The sequence below is a fragment of the Eriocheir sinensis genome, chromosome 4 (genome assembly GCF_024679095.1).
Source record: "Eriocheir sinensis breed Jianghai 21 chromosome 4, ASM2467909v1, whole genome shotgun sequence".
Lineage (NCBI taxonomy): Eukaryota > Metazoa > Arthropoda > Malacostraca > Decapoda > Varunidae > Eriocheir > Eriocheir sinensis.
The window spans coordinates 1807517-1825495 of NC_066512.1; the positions used below are offsets into that span (position 1 = coordinate 1807517).

At 42.4% G+C, this 17979-nt stretch overlaps 1 protein-coding gene across 5 annotated transcripts in view; it reads right to left on the bottom strand.

The window, feature by feature from the left end:
• Positions 1-17979, bottom strand: part of LOC127007921 (mitochondrial ribonuclease P protein 1 homolog) — a 97115-nt gene that overhangs the window by 58737 nt on the left and 20399 nt on the right. For all 5 annotated transcript variants that reach the window (XR_007760710.1, XR_007760711.1, XM_050879439.1 and 2 more), the window contains one exon: positions 10791-11475. Coding sequence is in view for 3 of the 5 variants with exons in the window: in XM_050879439.1 (XP_050735396.1) it covers positions 10791-11475 (685 nt within the window). In the remaining 2 variants the exon portion in view is untranslated. The remainder of the gene's footprint in view (positions 1-10790; positions 11476-17979) is intronic.

Here is a 17979-nt window from a genome sequence, read left to right on the forward strand (position 1 = left end):
TTCACAACATGCACTTAGGGCCGCTTTCACAGTCATTTTGTTTGTATTGATCGTCACCAAGGGCGGTGATCGCCGCTCTAGTATTTCCACGTGAAACTGGCCGATGGGTAGTGGCGGCTGTGGGGTTAGCCAAGCCCTGCACTTGCCACACACTCTCAACATCTCTCGCTTCGTCTGCAGCCGCCACTACCCCATCAGCCAGTTTCACGTGAAATACTAAGCGTCGATCGCCACCATTGGTAACGATCAAAACAAAGTGACTGAAAGCGTCCCTTAGTTACTTAACAGTGCGCACTTATACACTTCACCCTGAACTTAGGTGTTTTTCTGTTCTTTTCTTTCCCTGATTTTGCATTTCTATGCCCTTTTGCTATTTTCCACTGTTACTTTTCACCGTCGCTGCCATGCATTACAGGTCAAAAGAAGAAGAAGAAGAGGAAAACATCACTGGGAGATCTACAATTTTCATAGACTTGAGAAAAAGTTTTTTTGACTGTGGTTCCCCAGCACGGGGTGTTCTCTTATCTTGTTAATCAAGTAGTAAGCAAAGCAGCTCTGCCAGTCCATTTTACGAGTCTCTTGGTGGGCCGTCTTCCACTGCTCCTCACTCCTCAGCCACTGCCGTCGTCTGTTTGTTTACATGCAGGCGTTCGGTACCCAGGTACCCAGGTTTGTACTCACAACCGTTATCCATTCATAAGGACAACCAACAACTCGCTCCCGGTTGGGCATACGGGCAACCATGGTTGCCCATAGCCCCAATGGTTGGACACCGCCTTTTAAGGCAGCACACATGACGCTGACGGTAGGTAGACGTGACCTGTACATGTCAAAGCAACGCAAAACTCGTGGCGGTAATGCGAGAAAGTCGTGATGGTAAGAATTTAGGACTAAGCGCAAAACTCGAGGATCATGAAACTCGGATAGCGCGAAACTCGAGGATCATGAAACTCGGATAGCGCGAAACTCGAGGATCATGAAACTCGGATAGCACAAAACTCGAGAGGGTACTGTAGTGATAAAGATAAATTACACAGCTTTGAGAATATAGGTTGTGCATGATACCGTGTTTACTTGACTTTCATTATTTATTTCTGTAGGAGTGTGAGTGTATTTGTACTAGAGTGCATATTAGCAGACAAGTTCTACCAGGAAATACAAAAAATAAAGAGTAAAGAATCGTATTGGTGTGATAATAGTGCCTCTTGCATCTACTCCCTCCCTTCTTTACCATACCTCCTACCTCCCTCCCTCCCTTTCCTTGTCAACCAAGTCCCCATTCTGGCCAGTGGATGGCGTGGATAGGCCCACCCTCTGACTGTGTCCCTCCGCCCTCCCCACACCCTCATTCCAATACTTGTGTGAAGCAGGGAGCTATTTTTTGCCTCTCACTCCTTCCCTCCCTCTCCTCTGTAATGACCCTCTAAATTTTCCCATTTTCTTCACCTCCATTTCTTTAGTCTACCCTTTGACTTACCACGTTCTCTTTCTCTTCTCCCACTCTCATCACACACTATTCCATTTCCTTACATCAACACATTTCCAAAACCTTTCCTACTATCGCTATGGGTCACTACATCACAAATACACTTACCACATCATCACCAATTTTATAATAAAGTTAATCAAACACATGAGAACACATGTATATCATAATTGTAAATAATATTGTATGTCAACTCCTGTGCAAACTAATTCGCCTTTCACCAAAAAATGTATATTCTCAAAAATAAAATTGTTGGTGAATGGAGTTACCACTGGTTATTAGTTGTATCTTTTATCCTACAAGGCGGCTTTAACGGACCCATACGGCATTGTACCTGCTACAACGTATGCTGCCTCGAAAACACACAAACAGAAATGTTTGGTTTTCGCTGTAGCGGCCTAGGCTGCCGCTACACCTCCACTATTCCCCACAAGCTTGTCTGCCTCTCAGTACTATTATAAAGGAAAAAATACAGTGAATACGCGTCATCCACACAGTACTCGTGATAACTCAAGATGACGTTACCAGAAAAGCATATAAACAACATATTTAGACACATATAACATGACATATAAGTATCAGTGGTGGGCACCAATCACTTTCTTGCTGTTCCAATCACCGATCATCCGATCACTTTGGGCAACTAACCCGATCCCAATCATCTGATCATTAAAACTTATAACAACATTATGCAACACAATTTTTGTCTTTGACAAGCAAGTGTTATTTTCCAACTCTTTTCATTGCAAAACAATAGAAAATGTCCAATATTCCTGTCAAACTTTGCTGTTGTGGCTTTCAAAATGATTCTTTCCCCAAACAGCAAAGTTTCACCATTTTCACCATTTTGGACACAAACAAAAAACAAAATTCAAATGACAAATTTATTTTAAAACTTCTGAAACTAATTTTTAGGATTGAAAATGAACAGTTTTTCTTGATTTGCGTGAATACAACAAATCACTTTGACGTATGAGCCCCCAAATGTAGTCTCCCATCAAGTTTTCATTGAAGGATCCCTGATACCTCTGTTCAAAGTTCATTATATCTTAGTGGAAGCGCTCCCCTTGTTCCTCTGAATATGCTCCCATATTCTCCTTGAAGTTGCCGAGGTGAGCAATAGGATAAGGACCTTCAAGGACATTCTGCAACCCATCTCATTACAGCTTTTCACTAAAGCTTCAACCAGTTCCATATAGCCTGGGTGTTGCCAAGAAAGCCCTGTACTACAGCAATGAAACACTCCCAAGCTTTTTCTCCTTTTCTGTGAGCTTCTGTAGAAATTCTGAGCACTCCATAATTTTCCTTACTAGTGGTCCAATGAAGATACCAGCTTTCACCTTTGCCTCTGAAAGCTTAGGAAAGAAGTCTTGAAGATATTTGAAGGCAGCAAACTCCTTGTCAAGAGCTGTAACAAACTGTTTCATGAGATCCAGTTTGATGAGTAGTGGAGGAAACAAAACCTTTTGAGGATTCACCGATGGCTCATGTTGTGTGCTCCCAGGGTAGTGTCAGTCCTTGGAGGCCAGTGCTTTCTGTGGTGATGTGCTGCTCTGTCTCTACTGTCCCAGAGGCAAAGAAAACAGGGATTCTTGGTAAAACCTTACTTGCAGTCCCATCAAGAAAGCCACCATCTTGAAGTCTCCAATAACTTCCCAGCCATACTTGTTGTAGTTCAGAGTTTCCAGTAGAAGCTTTACACTGCTGTAGTCCTCCTTAAGATGCACAGAATGAGCAAGAGGCAGAGATTGTTTCCATTGTGCAGAAGTACAGCTTTCAGGCTTTTGGAGGAGCTGTCAATGAAGTCTCCATTCATCTGCATTGCAAGCAATTCCAATAGCATCAAAGAAACCTGATACATAATTGCAGTGGCATAGTCTGTCCTCCTTTGCAAAGAAGCTGGAGAAATGTTTGTGACGTTTTCTTTGGCTGGTCACTTGCACACTGTCATCAAGTAAATCCCACTCCTTCAGCCTCAAAATCAAAAGCTCACCGTTTGACTTTGTCAAACCAAGATCTCTGGTGAGGCCATTGAGGTCTCTTTGGTTTGGGTAGTAAGGGTTCCTCCCAACTACAACTGTATCTGTGATGTCACAGTCATCCTCTCTGTTTAGCTCACCTTCTGACTTGCTGCTTTTTTCTGAGAGTTGACTTCTGTCTGGAGGAGCTGTACAGGAAGATCAGCACTCTGTTTACATTGAATAGAACGTTCTAAAGTGTTCTAGAAACTTATAAAAGTGTCTGGTAGAACATTCTGGAAGATTTGAGAACATTTCTGATATGAAAGCAAATTCTTCTAAAATGAGAAATTTCTTTCTAGATCTGGTCAGTTCAGGAATGATCTTATGAAAATTAAAAATCTTCAGAACATTTTATATTCCTTCTTTCATTATTTTAACTTATTTGCAACATTTCAAAAGCAATTAGATAAGCAATTGAGATTTTGCAAAGGTCTTTACCTGACATGAAAACCAATAGTAAGCCACACTATTGTTGTGGTGGTGTGGGATCCAGAAAGATTTTGCAAAGTTACAGATTTGTTAGCCCTCGTGTAGGTAACGTACGCTACCGCTGTGTAGCGAGTTACGTGTGGATCCAGAAAGCTTTAACCCTTCACTCCGGCGATGCCGACGTCGGCGTCCAACAGCATCACCGTTAGTCCTATTCTAAACCTCTTAATCCTCTTCCATTTCCTCTTAATCCTCTTCTAAACCTCTTAAGAGGAAATAGAAGAGGATTAAGAGGAATTTAGAGGAGGATTGAGAGGTTTAGAAGAGGATTAATCCTCTTAACCCTTTCCATACTGTAACGCCGACGTCTGCGTTATGGATGGAAAGGGTTAAGTAAGGAGATAGGATCGCACTGATTGGCCAGAATCTACGCAACTAGCTATGACGTCATAAGACTCGCCAGCAAATCACAAACGTGTTTTCAGAACCATCAGCCAATCGTAAGGCAGCCACCGTCAGCTGTGGGTTCAAAACAACCCGTTCTCTTTTCCCATTTTCTTCCTTTTTCCATCATAATAAGACACAATGGCTATTTATAATGTTTCCAAGACCATATTTACTTTATTCCCACTTTTTATATCTACGCGGTAAAGACGTTTGTGTTGAAATTAATCCTAAAGCGACGACGGTAACAATTTCCTTACCTTTGAAGTAAATAGATGGCTTGTTACGACCGTAGACCTGATCAACTCACCGCCGGGTGCTACGGGATCGTCACGCTCTGCTGAGTGCTCCTGTCACTGGCAACGCAGTGTATGAGTGGTATTTGGCATCTCAAGTTACTCTTTGTCAGAAAGGGCTGACGCGTCGATGCGTGCACATCTGTGCAGATTATTTCTTCCATTTCTCTCACTCATTGGGAAGTATTTTGCTTCAATTAATTTTTCGTAGTTGCCAAATCTTTAGTGAAAATAAAGGAAAAAAAGCAGTAAATCATTCGCATTTCTAAAGTCGCATTTAGATTACCTATTCAAACGTAACTTTTTCCTTGACATCGGCCTTCACAAGTAAAAATACACGTCATGCAAAATTGAATTCCATTCGATTCTATTGCATACAGCGAACTCTGGAGCGCAATGCCGTGAGTCAGGATGATGGCAAGGATCTCAGGCGGTCACATGATGATTTTTATGAGGATGTACCTGATTATGGTGCTTATGTAAACTACTGGATTCTGAACAACCATCACACACACACACACACACACACACATATACACATACACACATGTATTTATATATATATATATATATATATATATATATATATATATATATATATATATATATATATATATATATATATATATATAGTCATCCCCGTTCATGGTATTTAGATTCGGACTTGGCGCGATGCTTGAAACCCATGACGGCGGGACTATAACCCTATGGGAAAATATGCATTTGGGGAAGTCACCTCTGACACGTCATATAAAACATGTTTTTTTCGTTCCCAAAAGTAGCCCAATTTGCGATAAGTAGCCCAATCTGGCAACACTGCAGTGTGGCGGCGCGGGTTTTTTTTTTTTTAGGATAATGTTGCTATGAGAAAATCTCGACCAATAGCAGTCGTCCCTGAGTGAGCTGCTGGCCAATAGGAAAGCATGACGTCACAGTATAACCGTGACGTCACTCAGGAGCAACCTAAAGGCGGTGTCACACTAGCACTTTTTCCATCAACTTTTTCCGTCGTTTTTCTGAAAATCGTCGATATCTTGGCTGTGGCCTGTCACACAAAAACGGTGTTTCGTCTGAAACTTTCCGTCGGCACAGACCATGGGAATGTAAACAAACATGGAGTCCACGCTGCGGCAAAGATACGCTGCTCTGAACCTAATACTGTGTATTGTGAGACTTAGACGAGCTAAACAAGCCAAAAAGCGTGCATGGATGCGCTCATGGTTGGCTCGTCGGGAAAGAGAAAGTGTGTACCACAGGCTGTTAAAAGAGCTGAGTTTAGAGGATCATGAGACTCTGAAGAATTGGATCAGGTTGGACAAGAGCCAGTACCACAGACTTCTGGAGTTAGTGACACCTCTTATTGCCAGAAGTGACACCAGGATGAGGAAGGCTGTCACTGCAGGAGAGCGTTTGAGACAGGTTGAAGCCACGCGGAAAGTCTCGGTCTTGGTCTTGGAAATGTAAACAAAGGCGGAAATTTGCAGGCGGAAACGATCCTGATCGTCTGACAAATTCATGCGATAAGTTCATCTTGAACGATGAAAATCGACGGAAATGGCATTAATCGACGGAAAAAGTGCTAGTGTGACACCGCCTTAACGTCCATTGCCCCCGCCTCCTCTCTCCCTTCCCCCTCCTCTCTGCCTCCTCCTCCCTCCTCTGCCTTCCTCCCTCCTCTCTCCTTCCCCCTCCTCTGCCTCCTCCTCCTCTCTGCCTTCCTATATATATATATATATATATATATATATATATATATATATATATATATATATATATATACACACACATATACACACAAATGTATTTATATATATTTACACACACACACACACACACAGAGAGAGAGAGAGAGAGAGAGAGAGAGAGAGAGAGAGAGAGAGAGAGAGAGAGAGAGTATACTAAAAAAACAATGGGTCGAACATTTAGAAAAGGAAAACATGATAAATAAGGGACAGTTTGGATTTAGAAAAGGGAAATCGTGTGTCACCAACTTACTCTGTTTCTACTCATGAGCAATAGACGTGGTGCAAGAGGGAGAAGGGTGGGCTGATTGTGTGTATCTCAATTTGAAAAAAGCTTTTGACAAGGTTCTGCACAAAAGGTTAATCTGGAAACTACAGCAGTGGGGAGGAATGGGCGGAAAGGTTATCGAGCGGATGAAGGATTACTTAAGGGGAAAGTTCGCCGTGGATTAAAATTGCATCTATGGTCATGAATAATTAGTATGTTGTATATATTAGTACCTTTATTATCATATGAAAATTTCAAGCTGATCAGATGAAATGAAAATGTATGAAAATTATTTTTTGTTTTTTATGAAAATTTTGAATTAAATTTTTCTCAGCCATTTTTTTACTGACTTTCTTGTGACACGCACATCTGATAATTCATTGCTATTCAAACAAATTGTCAAGATGTTTTTTGGAAAACATTTTGTTAATCTGTAAAAATGTTTTAAAATTTTGAAAATTGTTTTGGAAAATTTTTCCCACATATCGAAACTTGGCCGTTTTTCAAGAAAACATCTTGTAGAACTTTAGTATAATACATGATGTTGTATGTCCTAAAGTTTCAAGAAGATCGTGCAGAAAGTAAAACCAAAAAATAATTTTATGTTCATTTTGTACTAGTTTTGAGAGAAATGCGATTAAAGTTTTGCTGAAGTTCTTTGGCCCAGTGAAGGCACTATGCTGTCAGTGCTACTTGCATATGAATTTTATTGGATCAGTAATCACAAATCAGTAAGTGCATAAAATGATCAGGCACCTTGTCCCCCTTATGAAGGTGTTAATCGCTCAAAGGTGAGGGTATCAGGGTGCGCCACGCCCCTCGTTGTTGCAAGGTTCTGTCAGTACTCTGCGGGTGCATAGCTATCGGTTGGAATTCCTTTGTCTGTCTTCCTCTTCTTCTTTATTGTCTTCTTTGGTGTAATTCTTCTCTTTTCTCTCATTTCTAATCCTTTTTCTATGTATTCATTTGTTCCAAACATTTTTGTGAGCAAGTTGCACTTTTCATGCCCATAATTGTGTTCCAAAACTGTTACATGGGTTACAAACTTCACCGTGAAGATTGGTGCATGTTTGATTTTCCAACATTTATTCCATACTCTGGCATGCCAGCTGGTGCACCGCAGGACACCTCTCCTCCTGAAATTGACCTCTCTTTCGGCCACCTCTTTTGATTCTTTTAAGGAGCAGCGAGTAGCGGGCTTTTTTTATTATTGTTTCCTTATTTTGTGCCCTTGAGCTGTCTCCTTTGTTGTAAAAAAAAAAAAAAAAAAAAAAAAAAAAAAAGCAGCGTGCAACGCCCACACAGTAGCCATTTAAATCTCCTCATTATTGGCATTTTAAATTATTTCTGACTGAAAAAAAATCAACCATTCGAAAGCCAAAGGATAAGGTGTTGCCATAGACCATATAACTCAATTTCGTCTCATTTTTTATTTATTTTCATATTTTTCACGGCGGACTCTCCCCTTAATAGGAAGAGCAATGAGGACGGTGATTAGGGAAGAGAAATCAAACTGGAGGTAGAGAGTGGAGTTCCTCAAGGCTCAGTTCTGGCACCAATAATGTTCATAATATATATAAATGATATGCCAAAGACTATAAAAAGCCTTTTTGCAGACGATGCAAAGTTAATAAGAAAAGTGAGGACGGAGGAAGACTGTGAGAAGCTCCAAAAAGACCTGGACAGAGTGTGCAGATGGAGCCAGTTATGGGAGGTGGAATTTAATGCAAACAAATGCCATGTTATGGAAATGGAGATAAGTAAAAAAAGACTGAGGAAAACATACAGGATGGGGGAAGAAAACTTAAAGGTGGTACATGAAGAAAAAGATTTGGGAGTAACGATGCAAGACACACTATCCCCAGAGAAGCACATAAACAAGCCATTTGGAGAAACCTACAAGATGATGCACAATATAAGGGTATCATTCCATTATATGGACAAAGAAATGTGAAGAAAATAATAACAACACTGATAAGACCAAAACTTGAATATGCTGCAGCTGTGTGGTCGCCTCACAAAGAGAAGGATGTCAGAAAGTTGGAAAGGATACAGAGAATTGCAACTAAAATGGTCCCAGAACTCTCGAGTACAGTACTGTCTCCAAGTTTGCAATAAATAGGTCGACGTTGGGGGTTGCAAACGTTGAAATCGCAAACTTTGAACCTTCATTCTTATGGGGAAAACTGAAAACCGTGGACATCTTGCGCTTGGCCACCCATCTGGGTGGCCAAGCGCATGTGTATGGACGGCCCCGGCCGCGCGCTGGGCCCGAGCAGCTGGCGGGTGGCTGATGATGGTGGTGGTGAAGATGTGTCGGCGGCGTGGCATTTGTCTGTCATGACCTACGAGTGATGGTGAGAATAATATGCTTATTATGATCTCAGAAGCTGTGCATCATCAGTATGTTTACGGGGCTGTATTTCTCACAACACCAACCCGTCCGCCATTTTCATTGCTTTACTCAAGGACACTTGTCAATTCAAGCAGTAAAGATTACACCAAAAATACATAGATTTCGGGAAACTGTACATTGTCAATGTTCTTTAACCCGTACATATTTCTGAGCATTTCAGGAACTTCTTTTTTTTCAAAATTGTTGTCTTAAAGTTTGGGGTGCGCGCTATACGCCGCAAAATACGGTATTTATTTTTCGACAGCAACCTACCTCTTGTTTGATTTACATTGTTTTCGATTTACGCGTCCTCTTCAAGGACGCAATACTTGCGTAAATCGAGAGTTGCCTGTATATGAAACCATGCAGAATTAAATGGTGCACATAAAGAAACTCACTACGGCCGGGCCAAAACAGCGCCCCGCGCCGTATCTGGCATCGCCGCGCACGCCAAATTTCAAATGTTGCTATTGAATATAACAAGTTTTCAGCCATAAAATCAACACAATCATCATGTATTATATATGAAAACATGCAGAATTAAATGGTGCACATAAAGAAACATAAATTAATTGATAATTTTGAGATGTAAGCATAAATATGCGCGTCCTCGGATATGGTACGGGGCACGCAAGGACGCAGTATACGCATCCTCGTGTTGAAGGGGTAAGCTGCGAGAATGCAGGGGCTGAGAGGACATGGGAAGAAACTTAATAAAGGAACCTGTTTGAGTGACCTAAAAAAGTATAGTTTTCCACATAGAAGTGTTAACACATGGAACAGCTTGCGGGAAGAGGTGGTGGAGGCGAGCAGTGTCCATGAAATGAAGGAAAGGCTGGATGAATGTAGATATGGAGAAGGGACTATTGGAGCTTAGCTCAGGCCACCTACACTACAAATAGGTAAATACACACACACACACACACACACACACACACACACACACAGAGTGCAATTAAGATAATACCGGAACTTAGAGATCAGACTTATGAGGAGAGACTCAATAGCATGGGGCTCACAACCCCAGAGAGAAGAAGAGAAAGAGGAGACCTGATAGCGGTGTACAGGGTGGCAAGCAGGGTGGAGAATCTGGGCAGAGAGGACCTGTGTGTGTGGAGCGAGAGAGAAATGAGAGGACATGGAAAGAAGTTGAGGGCGACCACGTGTAGGCAAGATGTAAAAAAGTTTAGCTTCCCAAACAGAAGCATTGAGCTGTGGAATGGACTGGAGGAGGAGGTGGTTTGTGCAAGAAACATTCATAATTTAAAGGAAAAGTTGGATAAGAGAGGATATGGAGACGGGACAGCACGAGCGTAGCTCTTTTCCATATGTCACAACCAGGTAACTAGGTAAATGCGCACACACACACACACACACACACACACACACTGTATATGCCACTTATTATGTCTTTAAGAAGACCTCCTTCACCTATATCCATCAGCATGATACACTTCTGTCCTGCCCCAACAGAGACTATCTCATGTGAATACTTTTCATCCAAATCCCCACTGACAGCATGTACAGGGCAATAGTAATCCCCAGAAGGCACGAGTTACTGTGTTCGCCTCGGTAGCAAGAGGAAAATCTAGAGCCCAGCCATTTGGCAAATTATAATGGGAAGCTTCAGAATGGTGTAGCTTAGCATTGGTTAGACCTTTGATGATACTATTTCAGCACAGCCAACACTTCATCTTAGTAGTTCTCACCTGTAACTGGTAGGCACAGTTTTGTCGTTCCTTTCTTGACATGTGTTCTTCATAGTCCAGGTCCACCACCAGGGGCTGTCCGTGGAGCATGGCCTGCACCACACGGCAGTGGTAGAAATGGTTAATTGACGCATCAAAAACCTTCAAGAAAATGCTGTTCTTCCACAGACCATAATCAATGTGTCCACCTTCCTGTGGTGAGTTCTCTCTCAGTAGTCTGTGTTCCTCCTCCCTCTTCTCCTTATTCAGTTCCTTTATCTTTCTTTGGTTTTCACTTCTCTTTTCATTCTTGAAGAGAAACAGAAGGAATTTTTTTCGAGCATTAACTGAAGGTAGAGTCAGTAGATCCTGCCACTCTCTGGGACTGAATTTGGAGGGCACTAGATAGCCTTCCTGCCGATACAACTCTACCTCCAATTCTACCAAGGCCTCAAGATCTACTTCATCCCCTTCTGTTGCATTTGAGGCCTCTGTAAACACAGGTTTGCTTGTGGTCTTGGAGAATTCACTGCTGGTGTTGGCAGTGCTGTATGAAGCTGCATCACTGCCACTTCTCCACAGAAATGCTTGATGCATGCTAGGACTGCCCTGCAATCTTGACCACAAATGCTGTCTGGCTTGTTGAAGGGTGGTTCCCCTGCCCACACCTTGGCATTGTGTACCTGAGCAACCTTTGGGGCGCCATCTGTGGAAATGACAAGATTGAGTTATCATCACCATTGCTTTATTCTCAAAAAACTAAAATCAATACATACCTGTGTAAGAAACAAGAAAAAACAGAATTCCTTCATGCGATACGTAGTTCAACCTCCTGTCTCAGTTTTTGTTACTGTTTTGGCTTACAGAGCTGGAAAATTTGCTATACAAGAAATCATGGATAATATTCACGAGGGTTTCCTCCTCTGGCAAAGTTAATACTTACAACATGGATTATTTTTTAGTCCCTGAATGCAGTGTAGTACCAAGTGACATCCAGAAAATAGAAGGGGGGCGAGGGAGGCAGAGCCCCATATATGAAGTATATTTTGCATCCATACTACACGCTGCCGCATTGCTTTTCCATCGCAAATGGGAGGGGGGGGGTTGAGGGGGGCGAGGCCCCTCTGTTAGGTAGGTTACATAAAGTTAGGTATGGTTAGCTAAAATTTCTTCGGCACGCAGTGTGAGGCGGCGGAAAACTACGCAGTGCAGGACAGGATATGGCGGCGGCGGTCCAGCCAGTGTTGTGAGAAGTACCTCCTCGCAGAAATAAGTCACTCTGCTGTCCACCACGCATGCACTGGGGGAATACACAGCAGGAAAAACATAAATTTGGTTTTGTTCAAGTTTGTCCACTGGCGATAGTTGTGAGCGGGGAGTGAAATGTAGAAGCAGTAAGCAAGATGAACCTCTCTGTGAGCTATTTTTGCGGCAGTGGCGGCGGACGGCGGCAGGTGCACAAAAGGTATTAAAAAGTCAATCATTTAGTGATTTCCAGAGAAAAATACAATTTTCATAATAAACAATTATATTTTGTCCAGAAATAAGCACTCAGCATCTCAAAATTAGTAAGATACCCTTTCGTGAATAAACCCCAAAATCATATTTGTTGACATCCAAAAAAAGTGATATTTGAATAATCTCATTCATGTGCCACACTGATACATCAGTCCCTTGTTATTCAAGGGGGTTAGGGGGCACGGACCCCACGGTGAGAACATTTCCAGGAATGTTTGGCGCCCTCCACAAAGCCTCTGCACCAAGGATTATATACTAGAAGGATAGCTCACTAAGCATTTGTTTTACCGTATTTTGTGGCGTACAACGCGCACCTTTTTCACATAAAAAATGCCTGAAAGTTTACCCCTGCGCGCTATATGCCGAATGTACAAATTTTTATTGATATTTTTTCTTCTTTAGAGTGTTTTAAGGGTCTGTGTTTCGTCCTGTCCAATAACAACTGCAAACTTACCTTTATTATTGTTAATGATCCTTCACAGTCCATAGATGTCTCATAATATGTTACCATAGAATACAGAGCAATCAAATAACTACTATACAAAAATTAAATCGATGGAGGATCGCCCACGCCTTGTTGTTATCCCGTTTTTCTGTAGGGCGCCGACACGACCCGGCCGCCATTTGCATTGTTTTGAATGACTAAGGAGCACTGTTGCCAATTCGAGCAGTACAAGCTACATAAAAAATCATATTGGAAAAAAATATCTATGTGTTCATTATTAACTATTAATATTAGTGAGAATAATGGGGTAAATATATATGATATCAGAAACTGTACATCATGAGTCTTGTACGAAGAGTTATTTCGTGCAAAACCAGCCCGGCCACCATTTGCATTGTTTGAAAACCACACAACCACACCCAAACAACAAACAGCTGCATGCCGCGTGTCACCAGAACCGTGTGAATTGTGTCTTGCCTAGTTGTCTGTCATAACCTACGAGTGATGGTAAGAATAATAGGTATGCTTATTATGATATCAGAAGCTGTGCATCATCAGTATGTATAGGGATGTATTTCTCACACCAGCTCGGCCGCCATTTTCATTGCTTTACTCAAGGACACTTCTCAATTCAAGCAGTACAGGTTACACCAAAAAAATATAAATTTCGGGAAACTGTATATTGTTCTTTAACCGTACATATTTCTGAACCAAACACGCGTAAATAGAGTTACCTGAATGTATTTATATATATATATATATATATATATATATATATATATATATATATATATATATATATATATATATATATATATATATATATATATATATATATATATATTTTTTTTTTTTTGGTATTGTGTCCGTGAAGATGTCGCGTAAATAAAAAACAATGTAAATCAAACAAGAGCGAGTTTTATATCGAAAAATAAATATACACTTCTGTCAGTCGAGAGAGAGAGAGAGAGAGAGTATCCATATCACTGAGATATCCACTCAGTCTCACCCTTGCCCGTGTGAGGAAGAAATAAGGGACACCATGAGCAACTGGATAGTATTGGTACCAGTACCGAGCAGTCTGGTACCAGTACTGTACCGTATAGCTGGTACCGTTAGTACCAGTACTGATACCAGTACCTGCCCACCCCTATCGTTGAGTAGTGTGGCAGCGTGGGTACTGTATTGTTGTTGAAGTGGCGCGCGGGAAGAACTGAGCTCAGCTGTGTGGCCGCGGTGCTGTGTGAGTCCAGTTGCGTGAGACATCTGGTGGCCACCCCATAAAATATCGCTTATAAGTGAAAAAAAAAACGTGTAATTAAACATTTATTTGGATTTTGGACCCCGCGTTATTTAAAAAATGCGTAAACCAAACACGCGTAAATCGAGTTACCTGTATATATATATATATATATATATATATATATATATATATATATATATATATATATATATATATATATATATGTATATATATATATATATATATATATGGCGACTATGCCTGATGCACGAGCCTCCCATAACCCACTTAGCCAGGGGGGCACCTCTTTGGCCGACTCAGTAACTAGTGGCTCTCCCATCATGTTGGTTGCGGGTTCAATCCCAGGCAGCCGGCGAATACCCTCACCTTGTCTTGAATAATTTCTTGTGTGTTTCGATACACGCTGAGGACGTGTAGGTAAATAGAAAAGAGAAAAATAAGCTCTCGGGGCATGGCAGTGCATGTCGTTCCCCATGATAAAAAAGAAAAAAAAATAACAAACAATCATGCGGCACCTTCACGATGAGTCAGAATCACGTGATGCTGACCCATCACTGGTTCGTCTGTCTGTCTGAATGTCTGCACCATCACATAATTCACACTTAATACCTCAATTATTTAAGATGATTCATTGTTCTGCTTTTCCCTGCATTAAATATATATATATATATATATATATATATATATATATATATATATATATATATATATATATATATATATATATATATATATATATATATATATATATATACAGTCATCCCCGCCGTTCGGTATTTCGTTCGGACTTGGCGCGATGCGCTGAACATGACGGCGGGACTATAACCCTATGGGAAAATATGCATTTGGGGAAGTCACCTCTGACACGTCATATAAAACATGTTTTTTTCGTTCTTTTTAATGACTGAAATGAGACAAGACCTTGTTAGACAACAATATGTAATCAACACTCACCCTGGGGTCAAAATTTAGTAGCACAGAAGACCCAAAAGTAGCCCAATTTGCGATAAGTAGCCCAATCTGGCAACACTGCAGTGTGGCGGCGCGTGAATTTTTTTTTTTAGGATAATGTTGCTATGAGAAAATCTCGACCAATAGCAGTCGTCCCTGAGTGAGCTGCTGGCCAATAGGAAAGCATGACGTCACAGTCTAACCGTGACGTCACTCAGGAGCAACCTAACGTCCATTGCCCCGCCTCCCTCCTCTCTCCCTTCCCCCCTCCTCTCTGCCTCCCTCCCTCCCTCCTCTCTGCCTTCCTCCCTCCTCTCTCCCTTCCCCCCTCCTCTCTGCCTCCCTCCCTCCTCTCTGCCTCCCTCCCTCCCTCCTCTCTGCCTTCCTCCCTCCTCTCTCCCTTCCCCCCTCCTCTCTGCCTCCCTCCCTCCCTCCTCTCTGCCTTCCTCCCTCCTCTCTCCCTTCCCCCCTCCTCTCTGCCTCCCTCCCTCCTCTGCTTCCCTCCCTCCCTCCTCTCTGCCTTCCTCCTCCTCTCTCCCTCCCCCCTCCTCTCTTCCTCCTCCCTCCCTCCTCTCTGCCTTCCTCCCTCCCTCTCTCCCTTCCCCCTCCTCTCTGCCTCCTCCCTCCCTCCTTTCTGCCTTCCCTCCCTCCCTCCTTCCCCCTCCTCTGCCTCCCTCCCTCCCTCCTCTCTGCCTCCCTCCTCCCTCCTCTGCCTTCCTCCCTCCTCTCTCCCTTCCCCCCTCCTCTCTCCCTTCCCCCCTCCTCTCTGCCTCCTCCCTCCCTCCCCTCCTCTTTGCTTTCCTCCCTCCTCTCTCCCTACCCCCCTCCTCTCTGCCACCCTCCCTCCCTCCTCTCTGCCTTCCTCCTCCTCTCTCCCTTCCCCCTCCCTCTGCCTCCCTCCCCCTCCTCTCTTCCCTCCTCCTCCCTCCTCCTCTCTGCCTTCCTCTCCCTCCTCTCTCCTTCCCCTCCTCTCTGCCTCCCTCCTCCCTCCCTCTCTCCCTTCCTCCCTCTCTCCCTTCCCCTCCTCTCTGCCTCCCTCCCTCCCTCCTCTCTGCCTTCCTCCCTCCTCTCTCCTTCCCCCTCCTCTCTGCCTCCCTCCCTCCCTCCTCTCTGCTTTCCTCCCTCCTCTCTCCTTCCCCCTCCTCTCTGCCTCCCTCCCTCCTCCTCTCTCTGCCTTCCTCCCTCCTCTCTCCTTCCCTCCTCTCTGCCTCCCTCCCTCTCTGCCTTCCTATTTAGCGTCAATGCATCCGCGTATACATGAAACTGGGGCGTATAAGCAGGGGTCTAATTAGTTGACATGAATACGCGAAACCGCGATGGGTGAGACCGCGAACGGCAGGGGTGACTGTATATATATATATATATATATATATATATATATATATATATATATATATATATATATATATATATATATATATATATATATATATATATATAGTAACTCTCGATTTACGTGAGTATTGTGTCCTTGAAGAGGTCGCGTAAATCAAAAACAATGTAAATCAAACAAGAGGAAGGTTTCTATTAAAAATAAATATTCACTTCATTAAGTGGAGAGAGAGAGAGAATTACATAGAAAATCAGACCACACAGACCCCATGGTCCAGACTAGGTGGTCTGTCCTTAAACCTAAGTGAATCTACACTAATCAGATGGCTCCAAAACGTTGCTTTTCTACTCTAGTTAATATTAAGTTCAAGGAAGTGACGGTCGAGCTTGTTTTTAAAGGAGTCAGTCGTGTTACACTGGACCACTGATGGTGGGAGCTTATTCCATTCTCGCACTACAACGTTGGTGAAGAAAAATTTGGTGCAGTCTGAATTTACTTGTCTACATTTGAGTTTTGTGCCATTGTTCCTCGTTCGCAAAGTGTCATCGATCATAAACAATTTTGTTCTGTCTACATTCGTGAAACCATTAAGTATTTTAAAACATTTGATCAGTTTTCCTCGGAGGCGACGTTTCTCAAGAGAGAACATGTTAACGGTGGAAAGCCTTTCTTCGTAGGTTTTGTTGCACAAGGAAGGGATCATTTTTGTTGCCCGACGCTGAACACCTTCTAGTTTAGCAATGTCCTTTGCATGGTGAGGAGACCAAAACTGTACCGCATATTCCAAGTGGGGTCTGACTAAACTATTGCCCAACATTCTGTTTGTTTTATTTGCTGCATCGATGCATTGATGTGAGAATTTGAGGTTTGACACGATTTTAACCCCCAGGTCCTTAACGCATTGAAAGCTTGTGAGTTTAACGCCGTGCATTTCGTAATCGAACTTCTTATTTTTTGTTCCAACTTGAAGGAGCTGGCACTTGTCTACAACCAAGCTGAAATTTTGTGCAAATTCTCTTGGAGGCTTTGCCTGTCTTCGTCAGTGAGAACCGAGTTACCAATCTTTGTGTCGTCTGCAAATTTACTAATGCGGTTATTGAGTCCAACATCCACGTCGTTGATGTAAATAATGAAGAGCACTGGGCCAAGAACCGAGCCCTGAGGGACGCCACTAGTGACCGGCGCCCACTCTGAGTTAAATCCGTCAATCACCACTCTTTGTTGTCTGTTGCTCAACCAATTCGCGATCCATTGGTTTACTTGACCGTCAATACCTATTTGCTTTAATTTATAAAGTGATTTATGATGCGGGACTTTATCAACGCTTTCTAGAAATCAAGATAGACTACATCCAATGATTTGGTTACGTCATAAACTGAGAAGAGATCGTTATAAAAGGTCAATAGGTTTGATAGGCAGGATCTTTTGTTACAGAAGCCATGTTGTGAAACCCCAATTAATGAGTGGCTTTCAAAGTAACTCACAATTTTGTCTCTAATTATGCTCTCAAATAGCTTACCTACAATTGAAGTTAGACTAATGGGTTGGTAGTTACCTGGTATTTTTTTGTCTCCTCCTTTCTTAAAAACCGGTGTCACGTTAGCCTTTTTCCAATCCGAAGGGACGATGCCTTGTCGCAAGGACATATTGAATACGGTTGTGAGGGAGGAGAGTATTTCGCTCTTTGTTTCTTTAAGCA